This window comes from Poecilia mexicana, unplaced genomic scaffold, assembly GCF_051168715.1.
Source record: "Poecilia mexicana isolate PSO_F unplaced genomic scaffold, ASM5116871v1 scaffold_15, whole genome shotgun sequence".
Taxonomy (NCBI): domain Eukaryota; kingdom Metazoa; phylum Chordata; class Actinopteri; order Cyprinodontiformes; family Poeciliidae; genus Poecilia; species Poecilia mexicana.
In genome coordinates this window covers 4,748,012-4,770,063 of record NW_028263384.1, presented here as the reverse complement: position 1 = coordinate 4,770,063, position 22,052 = coordinate 4,748,012, and the positions used below count along the sequence as shown (strand labels likewise).

The 22,052-nt window shown below is 39.6% G+C and overlaps 1 protein-coding gene and 1 pseudogene across 4 annotated transcripts in view; both read right to left on the bottom strand.

Annotated features, from left to right (window-relative positions):
* LOC106908370 (endothelial PAS domain-containing protein 1-like) overlaps nucleotides 1-22,052 on the bottom strand; it is a 301,962-nt gene that overhangs the window by 36,639 nt on the left and 243,271 nt on the right. For 2 of the 4 annotated variants that reach the window (XR_015765374.1, XR_015765376.1), the window contains exons 8-16: nucleotides 20,112-20,259; nucleotides 19,817-20,025; nucleotides 19,483-19,715; nucleotides 19,066-19,179; nucleotides 17,248-17,750; nucleotides 14,333-14,429; nucleotides 13,657-13,744; nucleotides 13,406-13,573; nucleotides 12,537-13,057 (exon numbers count right to left, since the gene is read on the bottom strand). Coding sequence is in view for 1 of the 4 variants with exons in the window: in XM_088012913.1 (XP_087869039.1) it covers nucleotides 12,906-13,057; nucleotides 13,406-13,573; nucleotides 13,657-13,744; nucleotides 14,333-14,429; nucleotides 17,248-17,750; nucleotides 19,066-19,179; nucleotides 19,483-19,715; nucleotides 19,817-20,025; nucleotides 20,112-20,259 (1,712 nt within the window). In the remaining 3 variants the exon portion in view is untranslated. Of the gene's footprint in view, nucleotides 1-73; nucleotides 1,825-3,093; nucleotides 13,058-13,405; nucleotides 13,574-13,656; nucleotides 13,745-14,332; nucleotides 14,430-17,247; nucleotides 17,751-19,065; nucleotides 19,180-19,482; nucleotides 19,716-19,816; nucleotides 20,026-20,111; nucleotides 20,260-22,052 lie in introns of those variants that run through there. The other 2 variants (XR_015765377.1, XM_088012913.1) reach the window with 2 other exon arrangements.
* Nucleotides 2,321-11,199, bottom strand: LOC148155265 (general transcription factor II-I repeat domain-containing protein 2 pseudogene; annotated as a pseudogene).

The following is a 22,052-nucleotide window of genomic DNA, read 5'->3' as shown; positions in this document are numbered from 1 at the left end:
TTTCAGTTGGTTACAGAGTTCACTTTCCAATTCATATATGTTTTATGTTAATTCTATAACATCATCTGCATCATTTCTTAGTTTTCAGGATCATTCTCTCCCTTCATCTTTATTTTTGGTGACATCAGAGGTTCATAAGTCAGACAGTTTTTATGTGTTGAGCAGCCTGTCTGAAGCCAAAGTTACAAGGCAGAAACGCAGCTGAAACGCAGAATCACATGTGTCAATAATGTGATCAGGTTAACAAAGACTTTTATCTTATACAAATATAGATTATGGAGTAAGACATTCTGTTAGGCACTTTGTGTATCCCAGAGTACAGACTCTGGTGTGATTCTTACGCTCTTCAACAGAGGATTGATTTCATCTGTGAAAGAGGCTTTCAAACTGATTTTGCCTGAAACTCTTGGCATATTTTTTAGAAGAGAAGCATCTGAAGGCAAAACCGAAAGCTGTAAGGGATAAATTAACTAGCTGCACAGAAGATCTTCAGTTTGCATCGGGCAGCTGACCTTTAACATGGGAAAGTGCGTGCTTGTTTGCAGTTTTATCGGCGCTCTGCTGGGGGAAACAGTCCCAGCCGGAGCTGTGGTATGTTTTGAGACGGGATCACAAAGTAAACAGAAAGTCCTCGGATCAGCTCAGAGGACAACAGTCCCAAGACACACAGGTCCCACAGGACAGGCAGGCATGCCAATAAACAAGACAGTCAGGGCTGATTGAAATAAGATGAGTCAGATCTCATCATGACATCGAAACGATCTCAGTCCTTCTGATGAGTTTTACTTTTAACGGTAGATGGTGTCAGGGCGGCAGTATATTGCAAAATTCATGCAATGTTTTTCACAGTCACATAACAGCCACAAGCTTCAATTCATTTTAGGGATTTTTTTGATAGACCAACACAAAGTAGGACACAACATAGAAAATTATAGAAAACCATAGAAATGGTATTGAAAAAATCTTTTAGAAATCTGAAAAGTGTAATATTTAGCATTTGTTTTCTTCTGTGCATTTTCTGCCAAAGTAAATTTAATTTACCTTACAAAACTATTTTGGACCATTTTGTGCTTACCACATAAAAGCTGAGGTAAATGCATTGAGGTTTGTGGTTAAATGTGATACAAATATGAAAACAGTTCAATATTTTTGCTATCTGCATGTTTGAGTTATGGATTGTTGTTACTTACATTTCTTCATAAGGTTAATCTAAAGTCTTTCCTAGTTTTTAAAAAGTTTTATAAAAAAAATACTAACACAATCAAACCACATGGAGAAAAACACATTTTTGTTTCATTTCATTTTTTTCTTCTAATGTATGGCAAATTGTAATTGTCTGTTTCTGTCATTGTTATTCATGCAAGCATAGCTCAGTGTTTGTGTTTCTTTTTCATAATTCAGATGCATCCGCCTGCCTGTGGCTCTGTCATTTGCAGACGCAGACGTTTGACACATGATGACATGTTTACAGAAACCCAACACTTCATCACATTTCTGAACCTCCCAGTTGACATGTGGTGAGTATGGGAGTTTTTAGAAAGTTTTGGTGTGCTACGAATTGTTCTGCAGCAGCCCGTCGGATAAAGAGTTACCTCGGAAACCGGAAACATAAGGAAGCTGGTCAGCTCGAGTCACCGGTTCCTCCCAGTTTTTTTTTTACCTCCACCATGTTTTTCTGACTCCCTGCTTGAGAGAAACAAAAGAGTTTGGAAAAAGCTGGAACAAAGGAGTGTGCATGTGTGTGTGATGTTTACCTGTGCTTCTCTTTGAACGGGTTACATGCTTGTTTTGTGTGTGTGTAAGAAACAGTGGGTTCCTGTCTTCCTACAGAGGAAGGAAAAAGTGCAGAAGACAGAGCAGAGTGACTTCAGGCTGATAAGCCTCATCAGGATGTGTTGGCACGGCTACTCACAACGAGACTTTTTGCTCTTTGCTCAACATTGTAATTGTTTGGTGTCGCCATAGTCCTCTGATGCTATTTTGTTCCTTAGATATGTAACTATTTTTGTTCTCAAAGTGAAATGCAACTGAAACATCCAACACTGGCCAACAATTGTAAACTGTTCTGTGCAGTTTGTTGAAAAAGTATCCACACCCCTGGAGAAACACCTGAGTGAAGTTACCCTCCTCACCACATACCCCAAATGTTTGTCCTGCAAACATTTTAATTTGTGCCACTATCATTTTAAAGATACAGTCAAAAAAAAAGACTTGTGTCAAGATAATGAATTGTATTACAATTGACTTTTTAATGATAAAAACAACATGTAGAACATCAATTCAAACTAAATATAGCCCAATAAACACACTGAGTCTCTGCTAGGTAAGATCAGTATGCTTTAATAAGATATCAGTGCAGAAACAAAACTTCTTACTGGGTTAAAGTCCCCATATAGTAATAATGATATATTAGGTCATTATGAAATTTAGCATATTAAAATATATCTGAATTAGCTAATATAACTGTATGGTATGACAATGACAACAGCAGAAAACAAGTTATTGAACATGGATCCCAGAAGGAAGAAGAAAAACGATGAAGAGACGGTGGAAGAGCAAGGCTTCACACCACATCCATTTGTCATTTTTTGGGGAAAACCCTTCAAGGAGCACAGTATGTCAAGTTAAATACAATGCCAATGTCTTGTCTATTTTAAATACCAAAGTGTTTGCTTCCCACATTTTCTTTTGTTTGTTTTGTTTTGTTTTTTTGTTGTATTTCTAAACATAAAATTGCTGTTTTTCTGTTTTCTTTGATCAAATTTTCTCAAATCTTTGTTTCTGGTCGAAATTGTCAGAGCAGAAGCTCATCTAAATGGTAGGTGAGATTTCTCTAGGGAAATGTTTCTAATTCAACTTCTGCTTGGCCAAGCCTCTCCATATTCAGTAGTGCAGCTCATTGTTTTAATGTGGTTTCAATGTGAAGAACAACATAATCCATCTCAGGCATTGTTCTGGTTTGATTTTTATTCACCACACTGGTTTTCTGTCAGTCATCTCTCTTTGGTCTCCAAAAACATCAACTTAATGACTGGACAATATTGCACTTTTATTTCCAATAACTAACATTTGAACAAATATCTAGTAAGGTGCTTTTTTTTTTTTTTTTTTTTTTTTACTGGAAACTTATTTGAGTAATTCAAAAATTCTACATTCTATACATAATTCTACACATAATCCCAGAAACAGATACAACTTTTTTCCACTTTGAAAGACGAGGAACATCTTATTTGATTAGTGATAAAATTGTGTTCTTGACCTAAATAAAAATAGACTCATAGAACAAGATGGTGTGTGGAGAAAAATAAGTGATTTACTAGGCGGAAAAAATTTAATGTGTTAAAACAATTCTCATGTTTTGTAAAAGTAATTATTTTAGGTGAATGTGTGAAAACATAGAGGAAGGTTAATCTTGCTCTGACTTTTACTTTATTTAGGGGCTGGCCTACAAAAGACACAGAATGGTACCACCAATGTTTAAAAATAAAAGTAAAATCATAAGAGCTGAAGGTTGCATTCATGTTAAGGTTTTGTGGCCTGATGGCATACTTTGATTTTTCTTTGTTTTTTTTTTAAATTAGGTTTAGCCAAACCTGACCACAAACAGGAAGTGTGTTAATTTGAAAGGGTGAACAGTTGTCTTCTATTTTGTTCCTCAGATGCGTCTAATGTAAATGAAGTTTAACAAAACTATCAGAGATTTGATTTATTTACTTTTGCAGTATAAAATCTGCAATAAAATGTGTGATACTGGCTTATATTTCCCAATTAACATAACATTTGGCTTGCAATTAAAGTAAAATAAAGTGTTCTACTGAAAAAAGAGGCCTGTTTGATGATTTTCTTGAAACTCTTAAAGGAAATAAAGTTTTGCTAGATTTTAACTGTAACATACATGCACCTTACTGTCATTACCTACAGCACTACTGCCAGGAAATCCTCACTTCAGCATTCATCCAAACTAGAATAAAAGTTCAACTTCTCCCTGCAGTCAAATCTTTTTCTGCTAATCCTAAACCTTCCAAACAAGAGCAGCTTCATCAGCAGATCTGGCAGATTCCTGTTTGTTTGAGGAGCTAAGGAATCCATTTCCATGAGAAGTTTGTTTGACTTTTCATCAAGATTTGTTGTTTCCATGGATGTTCTGCTCCATCAGCAGCTGCATTTCCATTACAATGTGCACAAAACTTTGTCACTGAAACAACATAATTTTGTAATTTTGGTTTCCAATAACTAAGAAACACAGTTTAAACCAGACATGAATAAGTTTGTTCTTGTGATATGTCACTAGAAAACAGACTGCGCCATCATGCTTCAACCACTTCCTGTCGTCTTCTTTTTCATGGCAACATCTAGAAAAAAAATGTTTCCATTTCAGCTTTATGATATCAACCAATTTCAGTATGGTCAAAAAAGCCTCTCATCCAACTTTTTATTGGAAAATAGACATTTTTCTAAATGAAGCAAATTTATTTCTGAAATGTCAAATAGTGGAATTATATAATATAAACTCAGTATAAACTGAGCTTTTATTTTACTTGGGATTATTGGATATTTAGGGAAGGTGTGAAGTAGCGACTAAATCATCAAAGTTATAAAAATATCTACCCTTTTACTACTTTGACTGTGATTCCTAGATTCTTAGATGTCATGAATTTCAGTGGTAGTTCTTACGGTTAATGTTGTAACTGTTTTTCTCTTCTGCTCCGTATGAACAACTCTAACCTGATAATCTGGCTAGCCTGCAGGTTGCCGCTTTAAAGATATCCCACTTGAAACACAAGTCCTTTTTTAAATTTTTAGCTGATAGCGATAACCAGCCCATGCTAAAAATAACAATAAGGCTACTGCTGTTTCACATGTAAAATGTAAAAATTTTGTTGGAGCAGAGTAACCAAAAATATTTTCACGAAAGTTATTTGTTAATTAACAACTGAAGCTAAAGGATTTAGTCGACATTTTGGAGGGCGAAAACTGTGCACTTGAAGGGTGAACTCAATACATAATGTCATGATAAGGCACATTTTATGGGTTCAAATAATATTACCAAAAAAAAAAAAACAACAACAAAGACAATATCAAAAAAATTCAGTGTTAATGGGTCCAAAACATGTAATAAAAGTTCTAAAAATGACACATACATGGTCTATGAAGCACCATTATTTCATAGAAGCAACTTGAAAACTATGCAATTATGTGGCAACTTCACCTTCCTTAAAATATTTAAAATGCTACATATCCTAAAAGTGAAACTTAGAAAACACATGTTCAACATTTTTACTCTGATTTGTTTTTTTCCCTCTTTTGTGTGTAAAAGTAAGAACAACAGTACTGGCCAGCCAACAGATTCAACAGATATTTCAGAATAAAAGAGAGGAAAGAAAACAGGTGGGGGAGGGAAAGGTAGGGCCCGACACCACAACATGGAAACGGGACGACAGGAATTGGCCCAGAGAGAGTTCTTATCTAAACAGCATCTACGGAAAGAGGGGCAACTGAGGACAAAGTACCAGGACACATTAAACACTAAAAACACCATGTTCAACATTAGTTCTGATTTTAAATACATAACATGTATGTGTACAATTTCTATAGTTTAAAAGTGGTCACCACACAAAGACATTAGCTTCAGAAACAAACAGTGAGACACAGAAAAATACGGAAAAAAGGAAGAGAGAAATAAGTTTCACTGAAGGCATACTGACATTGTCAGGGTGGAAATTAATTTATGAGGAATAATAATATTCTGTAACAAAGCTCTCTGGTGTTGGCAGCCACTCTGGTGAGAATAAAACAGGAACTGGCCTTGTCTGATAACTGCAAAGTATATAAACTCTATTTTCACAGGGTGATGCTTTTTTACAAAGTTCACTTTTAATGTGAAAAATCTGTGACTTTCTTCTTCCTCTGTCCAGTTTGCACCACGGTGAGCACAGAAGTCATGGGCTGACCTCAGTGCTCTAAAGAGGCGACTGAAACTGTATGACTTTTTTTCTACAAGCCGAACCCATAAAACCCTCAAACATTTCTACATAGTTAAAGTGCCCTCCTGATTGGCCAAGATGCCCATTTCAGTCCCTCCACATGCCCTCTGATTAACCTGAGTGATTGTCACAAACACCTTTAAATCTCTCTTACAATCTCACATTCCTTTTAATTATACCTTTTCCCCATGCTGAAAATTGCCTTTTCCACCATTGTATTTGTTCATTTCTTTTTCAGTATTTGAAAAACAAAAACTAAAAAGTTCTACTTAAGTATTCCTTTCATGTCTCTCTGTTATGCAATTGCAAAGTAAATCTTTGACTTTTGAACTAAGCTGATGAACACAAAACATCAAACTATGAAAAAAGGTCAGTTTATGTAACATTTTACAGCTAAAAAAGCAAAACCTTAAAACTTTAACTAAATGCTTTAGGTGAAAATGATTATTTACTGATTTATTTTTTCAGTCAAGTGAAAATAAAAAAAGGACATTTATCAGATTAGTAAGTATACAGCTAACATTCAAACTCAGTGATGTCAGAAGCTTCTAGAAAGAAGAAAACCATATTTTATACAAAGACATGTCGACTGTTCATACAGGCTGCTACAACAACCATCTGGGACATTTGAAGGAACGAACTAACCCGGAGTCAATTCACCAACCGATGAAATAAGAGCTAACTAGCTAGCTAGCTATGTAATGCAAGCAGCCATCATAGCAAACACAAAGTGCTAGAAGCTGTTATATCATTTTGTCTTAATTTAAAATAATACTCAGTTTTGGTATGTTATCTCTTTCCGCTAGCGACGGAAAGTTTATGAACAAAACAAAACTAGACATCGGAAATTAGGAACAAATCTCTGATTTGTAATGGAATTAAGTCCATATGGATTTAATTACTCTAGAGCAGTGGTTCTTAACCTGGGTTCGATCGAACCCCAGGGGTTCGGCGGAGCCTCTGCCGTCGTGATGACGCCCCGCTTCGCCATCACTTGCTGCACAGGATCACGTTACATTGCTTAGCCAATCAGTGCTGCGGAGGAGCACTGATTGAAGCAGCTAGCTCCACTCTCGGCATGGATTTGAACTTGTGTCTTTAATTACTTAAGCAAAACTCACCGTTTTTACCAAATTCTGTAGCTTTCGGTGTACTTCTAAATCTGCTACTTAGTCGCATCTTTTCGGAGTTGGTACTGCCTCTAGTGGTGTGGGGGTGGTAACACAACTAATGTAATTACATTACTAAATCAGAATACCGCAAAGTCTTTATTATTTATTATTAATTTTTCATTCTCTTAAGAATGTAGAGTTAATTAAATGATCTAAACAAGACCTTAAAGTGTTTCCAGTTTCTCTCGATGGCCAACTTGTTGAAACTCTGGCAAATTTTAAATACCTTGGGTCGATCCTGGACAGTCAGCTCAACTTAGCTGAAAACACCAACTATACAGTCCTGATCAAAATCTTAAGACCAGTCAAAAAATTGCAAGAACTTGTATTTTGCACTATTGGATCTTAAGAAGGTTCTAAGTAGAGCTTCACAATATTAAAAGAAGAAATCAGCGTAAGAGACAAAAACTTTTGAGCAGGGAATTAATTGAAAATTGCATTAACACTCAAACATGATTTTTTTTAGCTGATCAAAAGTTTAAGACCATAGCTCAAAAAAACTCGAAAACCCCCCAAAACAGAAATCAAAATGTCAAAAAAAGGATTCAGTAATGAGTAGCTCCACCATTCTTGTGGATGACTTCAAACAATCGTTTAGGCATGCTTGATGCCAGTGTTTCCAGGAGGCTAGTGGGAACGTTGCTCCAAGTGTTGAAGATGGCTTCACGAAGGGCATCCACTATCTGGAACTGATGTCCATTTTTGTAAACTTCCCTTGCCATCCATCCCCAAATGTTCACAATTGGGTTTAGATCCGGGGAACATGCAGGATGGTCCAAAAGAGTGATGTTATTCTCTTGGTAGAACTCCTTTGTCAGGCGGGAATTGTGAACTGCAGCATTGTCCTGTTGAAAAACCCAATCATTACCACACAGACGAGGGCCCTCAGTCATGAGGGATGCCTGCTGCATAGCCAGCTGCTGTTTGACGCCCCTGCACAACCTGAAGCTCCATATTCCATATTCCATTGAAGGAAAACACACCCCAAATCATGATGGCGCCCCCACCACTGTGCCGTGTAGAAAACATCTCAGGTGGGATCTCCTTGTCATGCCAGTAACGTTGGAGGCCATCAGGACCATCAAGGTTAAATTTTTTCTCATCAGAGAAGACAACTTTGTTCCACCTTTCAATGTCCCATGTTTGGTGCACCCTTACAAAGTCCAAACGGGTAATTTTGTGGCGTTGAAGAAGACGTGGCCTTTGAAGATGTTTTTTGTTTCTGAAGCCCTTCTCTCGCAGATGCCGTCTGATGGTTATTGGGCTGCAGTCAGCACCAGTAATGGCCTTAATTTGGGTAGAGGATCGTCCCGTGTCTTGATGGACAGCCAATCGGATCCTGCGGCTCAGAGCTGGTGAAATGTTTTTGGGTCTACCACTTGACTTTTTTGTTCCATATCCCTCAGGATCATTTAAAAAATGCAAAATGACTGTCTTACTGCGTCCAACCTCAGCAGCGATGGCACGTTGTGAGACGCCTTGCTTATGCAGCTCAACAATCCTACCACGTTCAAAGTCAGTGAGCTTTTTTGCTTTTGCCATCAGGGTTCTTGACAGTGTAAAGACTTGACAGAAAATGACATGGAATCCAGAATTTTGCACAGCTTTTGGCTTTTAAAGACTGTGGTCTTAAACTTTTGATCAGCTGAAAAAAATCATGTTTGAGTGTAAATGCAGTTTTCAGAAAATTCCCTGCTCAAAAGTTCTTGTATCTTGCACTGATTTTTACTTTAACATTGTGAAGCTCTACTTAGAACAGGGATCTCAAACTCAATTGCACAAGGGGACAAAATTCAAAACATACTTAGGGTCACGGGCCAACCAGGATAAACATTTATTTAACACACTTAAACTGAATGGTTTTGGAACATAAATATGAATAAAAACAGACAGGAATATTAAATTTAAACCTTAAATCACTTATACAGTATTTATTATTTTGCTCTAAATAAAAAATATCTTGTTAAATTATACAACTTAGAACTTAATTTAAACAACTTAACATTAAAATAACATTCAAATTCCTTTGCTCCTATGTCATTGTATATATTAAAGAAATAAACTTAAATATCCCAAAAGATTTTGCTCTCCTTAAAAATATCTCCTGTCAAAAGTAGAAATATGAACATGCTACAAAACCTGAATATATACATAAAATATGTACTTTCCAGAAATAACAATTCTAATCATTCCGTTTTCTTTGCTCTTATGACTCTGATTTGATCATTTGCTCTGATCGCAGCCAGACACCTGGCATCTTTTTTTGGCAACAAGTTGGTTTATGTTTGGTGTGAAGTCCTGTGTTATGGAGATTCGCAGGATGGACTGCAGGTGGTCATCAGTGAGACGACTTCTGTGTGCTGTTTTGTTAATCTTCATCACTGAGAAGAGCTTCTCACACAGATATGTGCTCCCAAACATGCACTAGGTTCGAGCCGCATGAAGACGGAGCTGGGGCATTGTTGCAGGGATAGAGTGAATGAACTGTGCGGGCCCTGCAGTGTCATCCTTTGCCTTCAGTGTCCCATTACACTGCAGTTGAATCAGTTCCATCTGAATCTGCACAATTGCAGCTTCAACATCAACGGCAAATGGGTTGCGAAGCAACTCAAAACTTTTTTGTCGTGCTTCAAAGTCACTAAACCGCCGTGCAAACTCAGCGCATAGTGTGCTCAGTTTGTCAGCAAAGTGCGTTTTGGGGAACACAGTTGTGCTGACTTGGCTCAACATTACTTGGCAACAGGGAAAGTGAGGCAAGCTGCATTGCTGCATTTGTGTCTCCCATAAAAGCAGCACCACTTGAAACGCCTTCACCGCGTCATACATGTCAGTGATCATGCGGTCACGTCCCTGGAGCTGCAGTTTTAAGGCGTTAAGATGAGCTGTTACGTCAGCCAGGAACACCAACTCGCACTTCCATTTTTCATCTCTCAAAACGGTGGAGTCTTTTCCTTTACTGTCCATGAACTTACAGATTTCGTTGCTGAGCTCAAAAACTCTGTTGAGAACTTTTCCCTGACTTAGCCAACGCACCTCTGTATGATAAGGAATGTCGGCAAATTCTGAATTTATCTCCTGCATAAAGGACCGAAACTGCCGATGATTTAACCCTTTAGCTCGGATAAAGTTTACGGTTTGCGTTACAGTTCTCATTACATGGTCCATTTTCAGGACTTTGCCACATAGTGCTTCCTGGTGTGCGATGCAGTGATATGCTGTTAACTCACCAGTACAGTTCTCCTCCTGCATCTTCACTCACATCCTTCCCACTAGTCCACATTTTTCACTGCACATAGCCGGTGTTCCATCAGTTGTAAGTCCAATAAGTTTGTCACAGGGCCGTTTCATTTCGGTTACACTTTGGCATACGTTTTCAAAAATGTCTTTTCCAGTCCTTGTCCCGTGCATCGATTTAATGTCCATTACTTCCTCTGTTACGCACAAATTGGAGTCCACTCCTCGGATGAAGATATCAGTATCAGTGCAGTATCAGTCATGTCAGTACTTTCATCCACAGCAAGAGAGTAGGCAATGAAGTCTTTGCTTCTTTCACTCAACTGTGCTCTTAAATCAGTGGCCATCTCACAAATTTGATCAGTAACCATATTTCTACTCAGTCTTATATTTGCCAGCATCTGCTTTTTGTCTGGACATAAGACGTCGAACACCTTGATCATGCAGCTCTTCAGAAATTCTCCCTCCGTAAATGGCCGGGCTGATTTGGCGATCTCCTCTGCCACGATAAAACTTGCTTTCACAGCAGCTTCACTTTGAGATTTTGCACGGGTAAAAAACGTCTGCTGGAGTGCCAGATTCTCCTTTAACTCTTCTGCTTTCTGTTTCTTCTGCTCTGCATCCAGGTCTTTCAGGTTATCCTTATGTTTTGTCTCGAAGTGCCGTCTTAGATTGAATTCTTTAATTACAGCCACATAAGCGCCACAAATGAGACACACGGGTTTACCGGCAATGTCAGTAAACATATACTCAGCCTCCCATTGGTTATTAAAGGCTCTGTTTTCAGAATCAACTTTTCTCTTCGCCATTGTGAGGGGTATCTTCGGCTACCGGCTATCTGCGCAATATCTTGTAATAGCAAGACTGCATGGACGCGGGAGATGCGCAGCAAGGCAGCCGAAGCTGCCTTGCTGCGCACCTCCCGCATTGTGGGATGTGTAGTTCTGTGCAGTATTGTGTTATCAGCGCGGCAGTGACTAAAACGTCAGAATATGACGTCTAGGGATGAGACGGCGTTGTTCATATCGACGGGCCATTAATAACAATAATGTAAAATGGTCTTGCGGGCCGGATATGATTACACGGTGGGCCGGATGTGGCCCGCGGGCCATGAGTTTGACACATGTGACTTAGAACCTTCTTAAGATCCAATAGTGCAAAATGCAAATTCTTGCAATTTTTTCACTGGTCTTAAGATTTTGATCAGGAGTGTATTTTGAAGAACTGTTGTCAGAGACTCTACCTTTTAAGAAGACTTAGTGATCTTGAGGTGACCCAACTAGACTCTAGTTGGGTCAGCCCTATGTCTTGAATTTGGGGGAAAAAAATTCATATTTTATTTATCGCTACAGGAGGGTTCAGTGAATGCACATATGAAACTGGTGGGTTCGGTACTTCAAAAAAGGTTAAGAACCACTGCTCTAGAACCATGAAATATAATAACAGATCTGTATTTCTCCGCCCTCCCCAGTCATCTGTGCACACCACTGCTGCTTTTTTTATCTCATATAAAAATGTGTATAAATCCAATTATTATGTGCAAGCTGAAAGTTTGGTGAATGAAATCGGCACAATAAGAAAAAAATACCCTGTTGTTGTCATATAGAATGTTATTATAGATTAACACAGACACATTCAAAATTCTGATTTAAGACAGATATGTCTAATATTTAACTTACACAGGAGTACATGTTATACCACGATGAGAAACAAACAGAAGAATCTACTAGCTGACTGAGTAAGGACCCAAAATACACGAGAAGGCTAGTCTTAATACAGCAGTGTTGCATCAATTCATTTAAGATATTCAGTTTGGTTAATGAAAGTAGAAGGAATCACGTCAGTACAGACCGATGAAGGCTAAAGTAAAAAATATAAAGTAGATTTAATAAAGGTCTAATGCTGTGACCAGTTTGTGTTACGGTGCCTCAGCTCGAAGACGATGCGAGCTGGTGAGAAAGGCTAAAGTCGGTCAACAAAAACAACAAAAGAGCACAATGTGTGTGCTGATGTGTAGGTAGAATATGTTCTCCTCAAAGCTACACAGCCTGGGACTACAGCTGCAGCTCCAGACATCCTGACAAAACTTTAATACATAACATAAGTGAGAGTAACATGATATAATCTGTTAAATACCAGCATTGACCTTTTTCTCCTCCCCATGCTGACCCGTTTGGTGTTGGTTGGTTACTCTTCCACTCAGCCTGCGTCCGGTTTATGCCGCAGTATTTTAGGGTGAAAAAAAACATGAATGTAGCTTGAGCCTGGTATTATACTGCATGTTTTAGTTTATACTGAGAACTAGAGGCAGGGCAGGAAGAAGAGTGTGGGGCTGAGTAAAGCAGGATGTGGTCATGGATACCGTGCTCTACAAGTAGCTTCGTCTCAGGGCTCTGAAGTCGGCCCCAAGAGGTTCAGAGGCAGAGAACAGGCAGAAGTCACAGACTGCAGGCTGAGGCTCAGGGGTGATATCCAGGCTTTATGGTGGGTTTGAGTCGGTGAAAGGGAGCGGGCTTTAGGTGCTCTGGTCCAGGGCTCGCAGCAGGTCACAGCCTTGGAGGAGGTGGAGGTTGCCCTGCAGTGGGACGTTGACCTCACAGTCATAGCGGGTCAGCTGCGGCAAGCAGGAGGGCTCAAACGAAGGGCCCAGCAAACAACTTGCTATGCCTGGAAGAGGACATAAACAAAAATGTTGGCAGGGGAAGTTTGAACATCTTGCCGATGCTTTTGGTCACTTTGCTAATGTTTCAGATGGAAACATTAGCAAGAATTGCTTCAAACGCAGCAAGAATGTGCCATCAACTGATGATTCTGAGGTTTAAGTCAGGATAAACACAGTCTCATGTGGACATGCATAATCAACTGTTGATAAAATCAGGGGTCTCTGCAGGTTTCACCTTCTTCACCTACTTTTTGAGGTCAGTATGAATGACCTGTACTGTGAAATGTATAAAAGAAAACTGCTTATTTGATAGAGCAGTACTACAGAGTTCATGTAGCATAGTACATTTGTACCTGAAGACATCAGGTTATACTCCGTGTAGCTGCAACTCTTTCTGGAAAAGGGTTTTTCATTTGGTCCACTAATTCCATCCCCTGGATACCGTGACATCCTGTGTTGTTGCAGCAAGGCGGGGAACGGGGGCCTGATACCTGGAATAATCCGGCCCATCGTCGCCGACTCTGAGAAGAGACACAAGTTAACATGAAGACTCACAAATGTTTGGAACAACCAGGTGAGTGAAAAAACAAACACAGAAAGATACCTGTGAGTGACCCCGCACTGAGGGAGCGGTCCATGCAGCCATCGCCCCTCATCTTCTTCCATATGGCATCCGTCAGCTTTCTTTCACCCTAAAAAGCGAAAAGTGCAGTAAGGCCATCCATCCTTCTAACAATCAAATAATAATTTTAAATGTACAAACTGCTCAAATCTTTTCAGCTCTTAATGACATGCACAGACCTGGAGCAAAGCAGTAAAAGTTTGTAGTCGATATCCTAGTTTTAGCTTTCAAAACTAGGATGTTATGTTTTTGTAAAAGGAGCAATAGTAAAATATGGTCATTTGTACTTCAAGGGCTTTTAATTCAATGCAAAAAAAATAATAATAATAATTTCCCACTTGTCTGTACTTAAATTGGCCAGATATAGGTCAGGAGCTGATCTACTGAGGTTACAGGGGGTGGCAGTTGCCTTGCCTTGCCTTGTTTCCCGCCATACAGTTTAATCTACAAACTGAATCCGTGTATGCGGTGGTAAAAATGGACCTTTACGCTAACTGGAGCGCAGTACACCTGAGTATGTAGGACCCTGAATAATGACCACTAAAAAAGACTGTAAAAGCTGCCAGTTATAGTTGTTAAAGAAAAAATGATTGGATCAAATAAAATCAAAAATTGGCCACAAAACTGATGGGAGCAACACTTTATAGGGAAAACTCACCAGTGCCATCTGGTTGAAGGAACGCTTGATGCTGTTATTCATGGCCACTCTTGCTGGATCCAGATCTTTGTAGGCTTGCACAAAATTATCAATGGACCTTTACAAACCAATAAATACAAATATTCATGAACACATTCTGAGTTATAAGGAACTGCAAATGGTCATTCTTTGAATGTACAGCATTAAGTGATCACATTTACTGAAATTAAAAGCTATTTCAATCAAAAACATCTTAACAGACCTAGTTACATGTTAACATAAGACTCCTTATTTGATATCACCTTCTTGCATGCATTGAAGTTGTGAGTTTGTGGATAGTTTCTGCTCGAGCCACTGAGTTTCTCCTCTTTTATGCCCATAGCAGTCAATGACACAGAGGTATTCCTTGCAGCATGAGATGGTGCATTGTCATGCATGAAGATGATTTTGCTACATAAAGAACAGTTCTTCTTTGTGTGACATGGGAGAAAGTGATCCTTTGGGGATACTAAAGGGGGCAACCAGCTCTCTGCCCATGATTCCCGCTCAAAGCATGACTCCACCATCTCGCAGTGGCAACTTTGTTGGGACGTTGTGGCCATTCACCACCTATCCATTACTCCATCCATCTGGACCATCCAGGGTGCTCAGCATTCATCAGTGAACAAAACTGTTTTAAAATTAGTCTCTATGCATGTCTGGGCCCACTGCAACCACTTCTGCTTGTGAGCATTGGTTCGTGGTGCCCTAATAGTCAGGGGCGGATCTAGAAAAATATTTATGGGGTGGCAAGAGGGGGGCAGGGATTTTTTAGGGGTGGCAGTATATTATATACACACACAAAATATTGTTTTTAACTTGCATTGTTTCAAAATGAGCTTCATGTAGCACCGAGGCTTAAATACAATTTCTTAATGTAGTATAGTTAATTATTTTTACGTCTTTCATACTCCTCCTAATTGATATGCATTACTGGACTGGACAGAGCCTATTGGTCGCTATGTGATTCAGTGTGTCCAGAAAACCATTTTATCCCAATACAGGACAAGGAGAAATCTGTCACGAAAATATTAGTAGCGCCATCATTTGTTATTAGATATATCTATTAAATACGACTTAAAATAAAGATTAGAAAACTGATGTTTGATCAATTCTCCATGATACAAATTTATAAACAGTTTAGTTTCTGTTAGTTCTGTCAAGATGCAAGAAGGGGCGAATTTCTATTTATATTGGTCAATCGTTTTATTTTAAATATGCTGTAGGAGCCGTAGTTTGACGACTGTTATATATATCACCACGGTTTGCGAACACAGGGGATTAGCTCAGTTTTTGTCACTTGTTTTTAGGAATTCCAGCAGCTGCAGTGCACCACAATAAAGGTACAATAAAGCTGATAAACAGGTGAAAAACCAAACTAGACAGAACCACTTCTGATTGTTTGCCAAGCCAAACATCCAATAAAAGTTCCACCACGCCACTACTAAGGCACTGGGATCATGTTTCTCGACACAGGCAAAAGAAGGTTCAATTTCCAAACTTATTGATTGTTCTTGGTGATTTATTTTCCTCTTTCACCAAACAATTACAGAGATCAAACTTTCATTTGTTCTCATGCTACCACTCTTGCTCTGGTAAAAACCATCAGCCCCAAACCCAAATGCCTGCTGGTCCTTCACCAGGCCCCTAAGCTTATAGAAAGTGGTCCAGTAATATTTATCCATCAATGCTGCTGCCTGTCCAATGCTCTGTCCTTCTCTCGCACTTCCCTCTACTTAGCAGTGGGTGTCAGGTTACATTGTGTTGCATTCAATGTTATCGGAAAAAAAGAGTTTCATGCGCTTAATGTCCGATTTGCCATAACTATTTATTGAATTCATTGTCGCTAGCTGGGGTGGCAACAGGGATGGCAAGGCTCTTGTTTGGGGTGGTAACTGCCACCCCATGCCACCCCAGTAGATCCGCCCCTGCTAATAGTAGGTTTATGCATAACAGGGTTTGATCCTTTGCAGGATCCTACATCATTATTTTCATGGAACTCCAGAGGCACCAGCTGCTTCAAATAACTGTTTGCTGTTTTGTAAAGGCATTTTAACAGCTGCTCTCTTAATTTGATGAAGACACTGCACTATATGATGCTTTTTGGCAGCAGAGACCCTTTTTCTTTCCCATACTGCTTGAAACCTGAAGACTGCTTAATAATGTGGAACATCTTAAGTAGATTTCCTTTAATTGAGGTCACCTGGCAAACTAATAAGCATAGGTCTCTGAAATTAATTATAGTGACTCAAAGAGCCCTGAGACACAATACCATCTCCAAATTTAATGGAACAACAAAAATTAAATCTTTATGACACTTAAATCCAATTTTCATAATATTTTGGAACACGGTGTAAAACCCTTAAAGCTGCAGTAAGTAACTTTTACAAAAATATGATTTCACCATATTTGCTAAAGCTGTCACCTTGTTGTGACAGTTTGATATGAGACAAGTAATTTGTGAAAACATAAATCTCTTCCACCTCTTACTGCCATCAAAAACAACCAAAAACAACCAATCAGAGCCAGGAGGAGGGCCTTAATCTTGTCAATCAACCTCATATAGTCTGTTCTCGGTGGAGAAATAACTCACTGTTCCAGGAAAACATGAGTTACTATGCTAACTAGCCTTAGTATTTGTGGCAGGTTATGTAGTGGGAAACCAGCTGAAAAGGCAGGGTTCTGAGCACAAGAGTAATTGGCAGTGCTAAGACCCGCCTCCTGGCTCTGATTGGCTGTTTCTGACTGCAGTTAGCACAGAGAGAAGCTCAGTTTTTTCACAGATCATCCATCTCATACTGTCACAACATGATGATAACAAATATGTAAAAAAAAAACATTTTTTATAAAAGTTAAACACTGCAGCTTTAATAAAGTGTGCTCTGACGCAACCTCACCTCTGTTTGTGCTCTAGGTGTGATGTGTTCTGCTGGCAGGACGGCTGCTCTTCGCCCGACATGTCGTCAATCAGACAGGTCTTCGGTGGACGTTGCCGCTGTTGGTAGGTTATTATTGGGTCCGGAGGCCATTGCATGGAAGACAGGGGCGTGCCAGCCAGGCCTCGGAAAGGGGGGTTCCGTATCGGGGGCATCATGCACAACTTCTGTCGCATTTCCATGGCGCCCGGGTTGGAGCCTCTCCTCCCACCCGTGGCCCAGGATGCTTGCGGTTGCGGCTGGTAGTGGTTCTGAGGCTGAGGGGGGGCGGTGAGTGGCTGGAAGAGGCTGGCTACATTGTTGCAGCTCTGGTGGATGCTGAGGTTGCTCAGGCTCCCTAGGGACCCCACCTGGGCCGCTTCCAGGGGCTCTGACTCCGGAATGATCGGATTGAGCTGGAAGTCCTCTCCATCCATCGGGATGTAAGGAGCCAGAGTCTCCAAATCCAAGTCACTCAAGTCCTCCTGTAAAAGAAGAAACAAACAAAATGGGTAAAAGGTAACGCTCAACTAAAACATCAATAGCAAAAAAAAATCACGTTAATATAAATACAAACTGATACAGAAGATATTTTAATTAAAGGAATCCTGTAACAATTTGACAATGAGCAAATTGTGTTTATTAAGTAGCAATGTATTATTTCAAATTGCATGAGTTTGAGTTAGTAGAGATTGCTAATAATTAGCGGATTAAGAACTTCACTTTATAAGATATAGAGCCAGAACATTTACTGACATTAAACCTCTGCAGCATTTCTAGTGAAAGTCTGCCAGCATGACTTTGTCTGGTGTCTGACATGATATTCTACTCTTATTTTGAAGTAAAACAGAAAATAGTTGCTGAACAAACTAATTCCTAGGGCAAAGTTTGTCTGATAATTCCTTTATCAGACAAAGTTGAGTAATAAAGATGAGATAAGTTGATAGAAGCTTCTACCAGTTTTAAATTGCTCATCTGACAGAATTTGTATGCGCATTAAGCAAAAAAGGAGAAATAACTTAAGAATAATTTTGCTGTTACATTTATGTGTAGCACAGGTTTATTTAGATCTCATCTTTATGTTGAGTATATAATAGAAAGAAGGTAAACCCTAACAGTAATGTCATCTTACTGATACTATTACTGCTAGTGCAGTAATAGTATCAATGCTTGGGGTGGTGAATATTAATAGAAAAGTGGTGAATGTTGTCACATATTTACACGCACTGGTGGGGCAGATAAGGAATAGCTAAAAAATGTCAGTAATGAAGTATTCTTGGATTTCAGTTTTTCACAGGTGACTGTGGTCCCAAACCGTCATGAATACCTGGGCTCCGCTGTATTCATGTTTTACAATGTTTACCTTTTGTAAAATCTGTCTAAAACTCTGTCCTTTAAAGTGTCTTAAAACATACTCAACTCAGAACAAATGTTTCCCATTTTAGTCATTTGGACCGTTTAAAAATAAATTCTTTATATTTTAACAACAAAATGCTCAATGGGAGAGGAAAAAGCTAAATGTTAGCTGCTACTAATGCTAAAGTTAGCATCTGCTCGGCAGCCTGGCATCTAGGCTAACTGGCTATTTTTCGTTTTATTAGCTGTAAGCTATATGAGATTATTGGTAGTTAAAATTCTCAACTAGTTAATTGTACACTAACAGAGATTTATAAAATGTTCTAAAAAGTATTTTAAATACTTTTTAGCATTACGACCCTGAAATGGAATAATTCTGCCTTTATTTTTGTTGTTAAACCCTGAAGTTGATGTTTGATTCCCACTGGATATGATGCGATGCACCTCTGTGTGTGCAGTGCTGTCATTTCCCTCAGTCTCCAGAGCAAACAGCTTCTCAGTGAGCTCCACCCTTAGGTCACTCTCCACCGAGCTGTAGTAATCACCTGGGCTGCTGGGCTGCAGACGGAAAACGGCAAAATGAGACGAGTGGAGAAGCCGGGAGAACGGACAAAGAGGTAAAAGACATGAGAGAAAAGAAGGAGCAGAAGATTTGTCACGACAAAGGCTCAGCTAATGGTCTGATCCATCCAAACTTCCACCCCCGATATTCTCACACACTTTGCCCACTTTGATTGACCTCGCTGAACACAGACCAAATAATCCAGGATATAAACTCAATCAACCAGTTTCAGCCTAATTAAGCCGTTCAACAAAACAATGGGGCTTCTCAGCCTTCCTCCTAATTGTCCTCCTCCTCACCGTGGAGCAGCTGCTGAGGCTCGGGGTGGCGCTGCCCGGTGGAGCTTTCTGCTGCACAGTGAACGCCCCAGCTCTGTTAGGTGCGTCCCCAAGAGCTGGAGCCAGGGTCTGAGCTGTAGCCACAGGAGCCGGCTTTTGGCTCTCAATTGTCCAACATGAAGGAGGGGGCATGGGTGAAGAAGACACTGGGGTGAAAGGCGCTGGCTGCTGGGACTCCTCAAACTCAGTGCAACCTAAGGCAAAGAAAACAAAAGTAAAACAACTAGAAGTGTCTTTTTAGAGAGCAAAAACATCCCAAAAGTTTTCCAGAAAATTGTCAGAGGTCCAAACTGACCAAAGTCGAGGGAGATGATGGTGTCTCCAGGAGTCGGAGCCAGCTGAGCCAAATCTTCCGGCTCTGTCTTGAACTTCTTGTAGAGAGAAGCTCCTGATTCTGCGTTCTTGCTGGCTCCTTCAGTGGTGAAGAAGCTGCTCATATTTGGCGGCTTGAACAGCGCCTCCGTCTGCTCCAAGGAGAAAATGACCGACTTCTCCTCCACGTCACTGCACCGTGTGAGAACAAACAGTAAGCTTCCAGGAGTTAGAACAACAAGCTCTTCCAGGCATTTTGCTCAGAAAGTCTTCACGACCTCAGGACGTAGTTGATGCACACGATGCACTGAGGCTGAGAGTTGCGACTGTTGTAAATGACGGTTCCCTGAGTCTCCACCCAGACGTAGCCGCCATTCTTGGCCAGCATACGGTACTGACCGCTCACTGCCTGACCCTTGCTGCACACTGCAGAGGAAAAAGGAAAAAGTTGGGATATATATATATATATATATATATATATATATATATATATATATATATATATATATATAGCACTCATGTTCATCACCACAACTGATTTATATTCAGCTACAGAACTGTAGCTGAATATAAATTGTTTGAGAAAATCATTTTCAAAAGTCTTGTCAAAGATTTCCGATTGGATTTAGATCAGGCCGTTACTGGGCTCACTTCAATCTAAACTGTTTCTTGTAGCTCTGCCTGGATGTTTAGGTCCTTCTCTGAAGATGAAACTCTGTCCTAGAGCCAACATTTTAGAAGACTAGGGGGTTTTCCTATCATTTTGATGCATTTATCTCCATTTATCTTCTCGTAAACTCTAATCATCTTCTCTGTTCTGGCTGAAAAAAGTCCCCAGGGCATGTTTCATGGTGAGGATTGTGTGTTCAGGGTGACGTTTAGTGTTTTCTGTCTCTTTGACCACAGATTGTATTTGGATTTTTTCTGACCAGAACAACGTTTTGATTCAGATTATTGACTTCAGCAAACGCCTGTTAATCAGCCATCAGATGAAATCATCTGGCCTGAAGGAAACATCTCAAGCATGCGGCACCTTCAGGACCATGGCTGGGGGACACTGGTTTAGGCTAATTTTTCCTGCTTTAACTGTGGTACCAATGTCTTGGAGGTTTCTATTTTTAAAAGATTGACTTAGCTGTGCTCTTTGTGATAAAAAAAAAAATCACACACATTCTACTTCGGTAAAACTGGACTTATGTTTCTGGGTTTAAGGGAACTACTTCAAAAATTTTAACTGACTCAGAATCATGACTTTGCCCAATTGCTTTATTCAAAAGCATCTCACAAGCATCTGTTACAAAGAGTCCCAGATCAATCAAATGTGTGTTAGCATGACAAAGCTAGATGTTTGACTTTAAGCTGAGAACGGGATCTGCTGGCTTCAGTCCAGGGTTCAGCGCTGGCGTGGGAAAGGAGCATGACTGGTCAAAACACGTACATTAGGCCACTGACACTGTGGGTGTGTGTGTCTGAGTGACTCCCTGAGGACGTTTAGGCCAGCGCTGCATGTACAGCGGGGAACGCTGTTCTATGTGCTGATCAACAGGCTGCTCACGTTGGCTGGGAGAGCAGAGTCATGCTGACAGAGAGCGCTTTTTATCTGCTTAGCTTCCAGTCAGCTAATGTTTGGAGACCCCTTGGAGCTGAACTACATCATAAACACCAAAATCACTGATTAGATATTACTCAAGCATAAATCTGTTGGTTGCCCTGAGAATTCATGCATTTTTCTACACATTTTCATATTAACATTTTGTAAATGTTTCTGGTTTCCAACAGGACAGAGAAAAGCTGGATTTAAAGGGTTCCTACAAAACTGGTCTCATTCTGGACCGGATTTAAGAATCCATCCATGCAGGATTTATCAGAGGTTTCCGATGAGGTGACAAATTCTTGGCTATTTTAATATTAATAGCATAAAAATGACATAAAAACTGCTAACAAATGTATTTAAAACAAATATTTTGAGAAGAATTTGGGAATATTAATGTTGACAAAATACTTCATACAAAAAACAAACTAAAAGAAGACATGATGAGAAAAGATGCAGAAAAATAATTATCAAAGACGTTTATTTGAGAAAATTTGACTAAAAAATATAAACTGGAGGTTTCCAGTGAGTTTAGCTCGACAAATATTTATTTTTGAGAAGTTTTTTAATTTCTTTCATTCATTTCTGTGAGACAATTTCTTTTTTTCTGTTTTCTACTCAGTGTAAA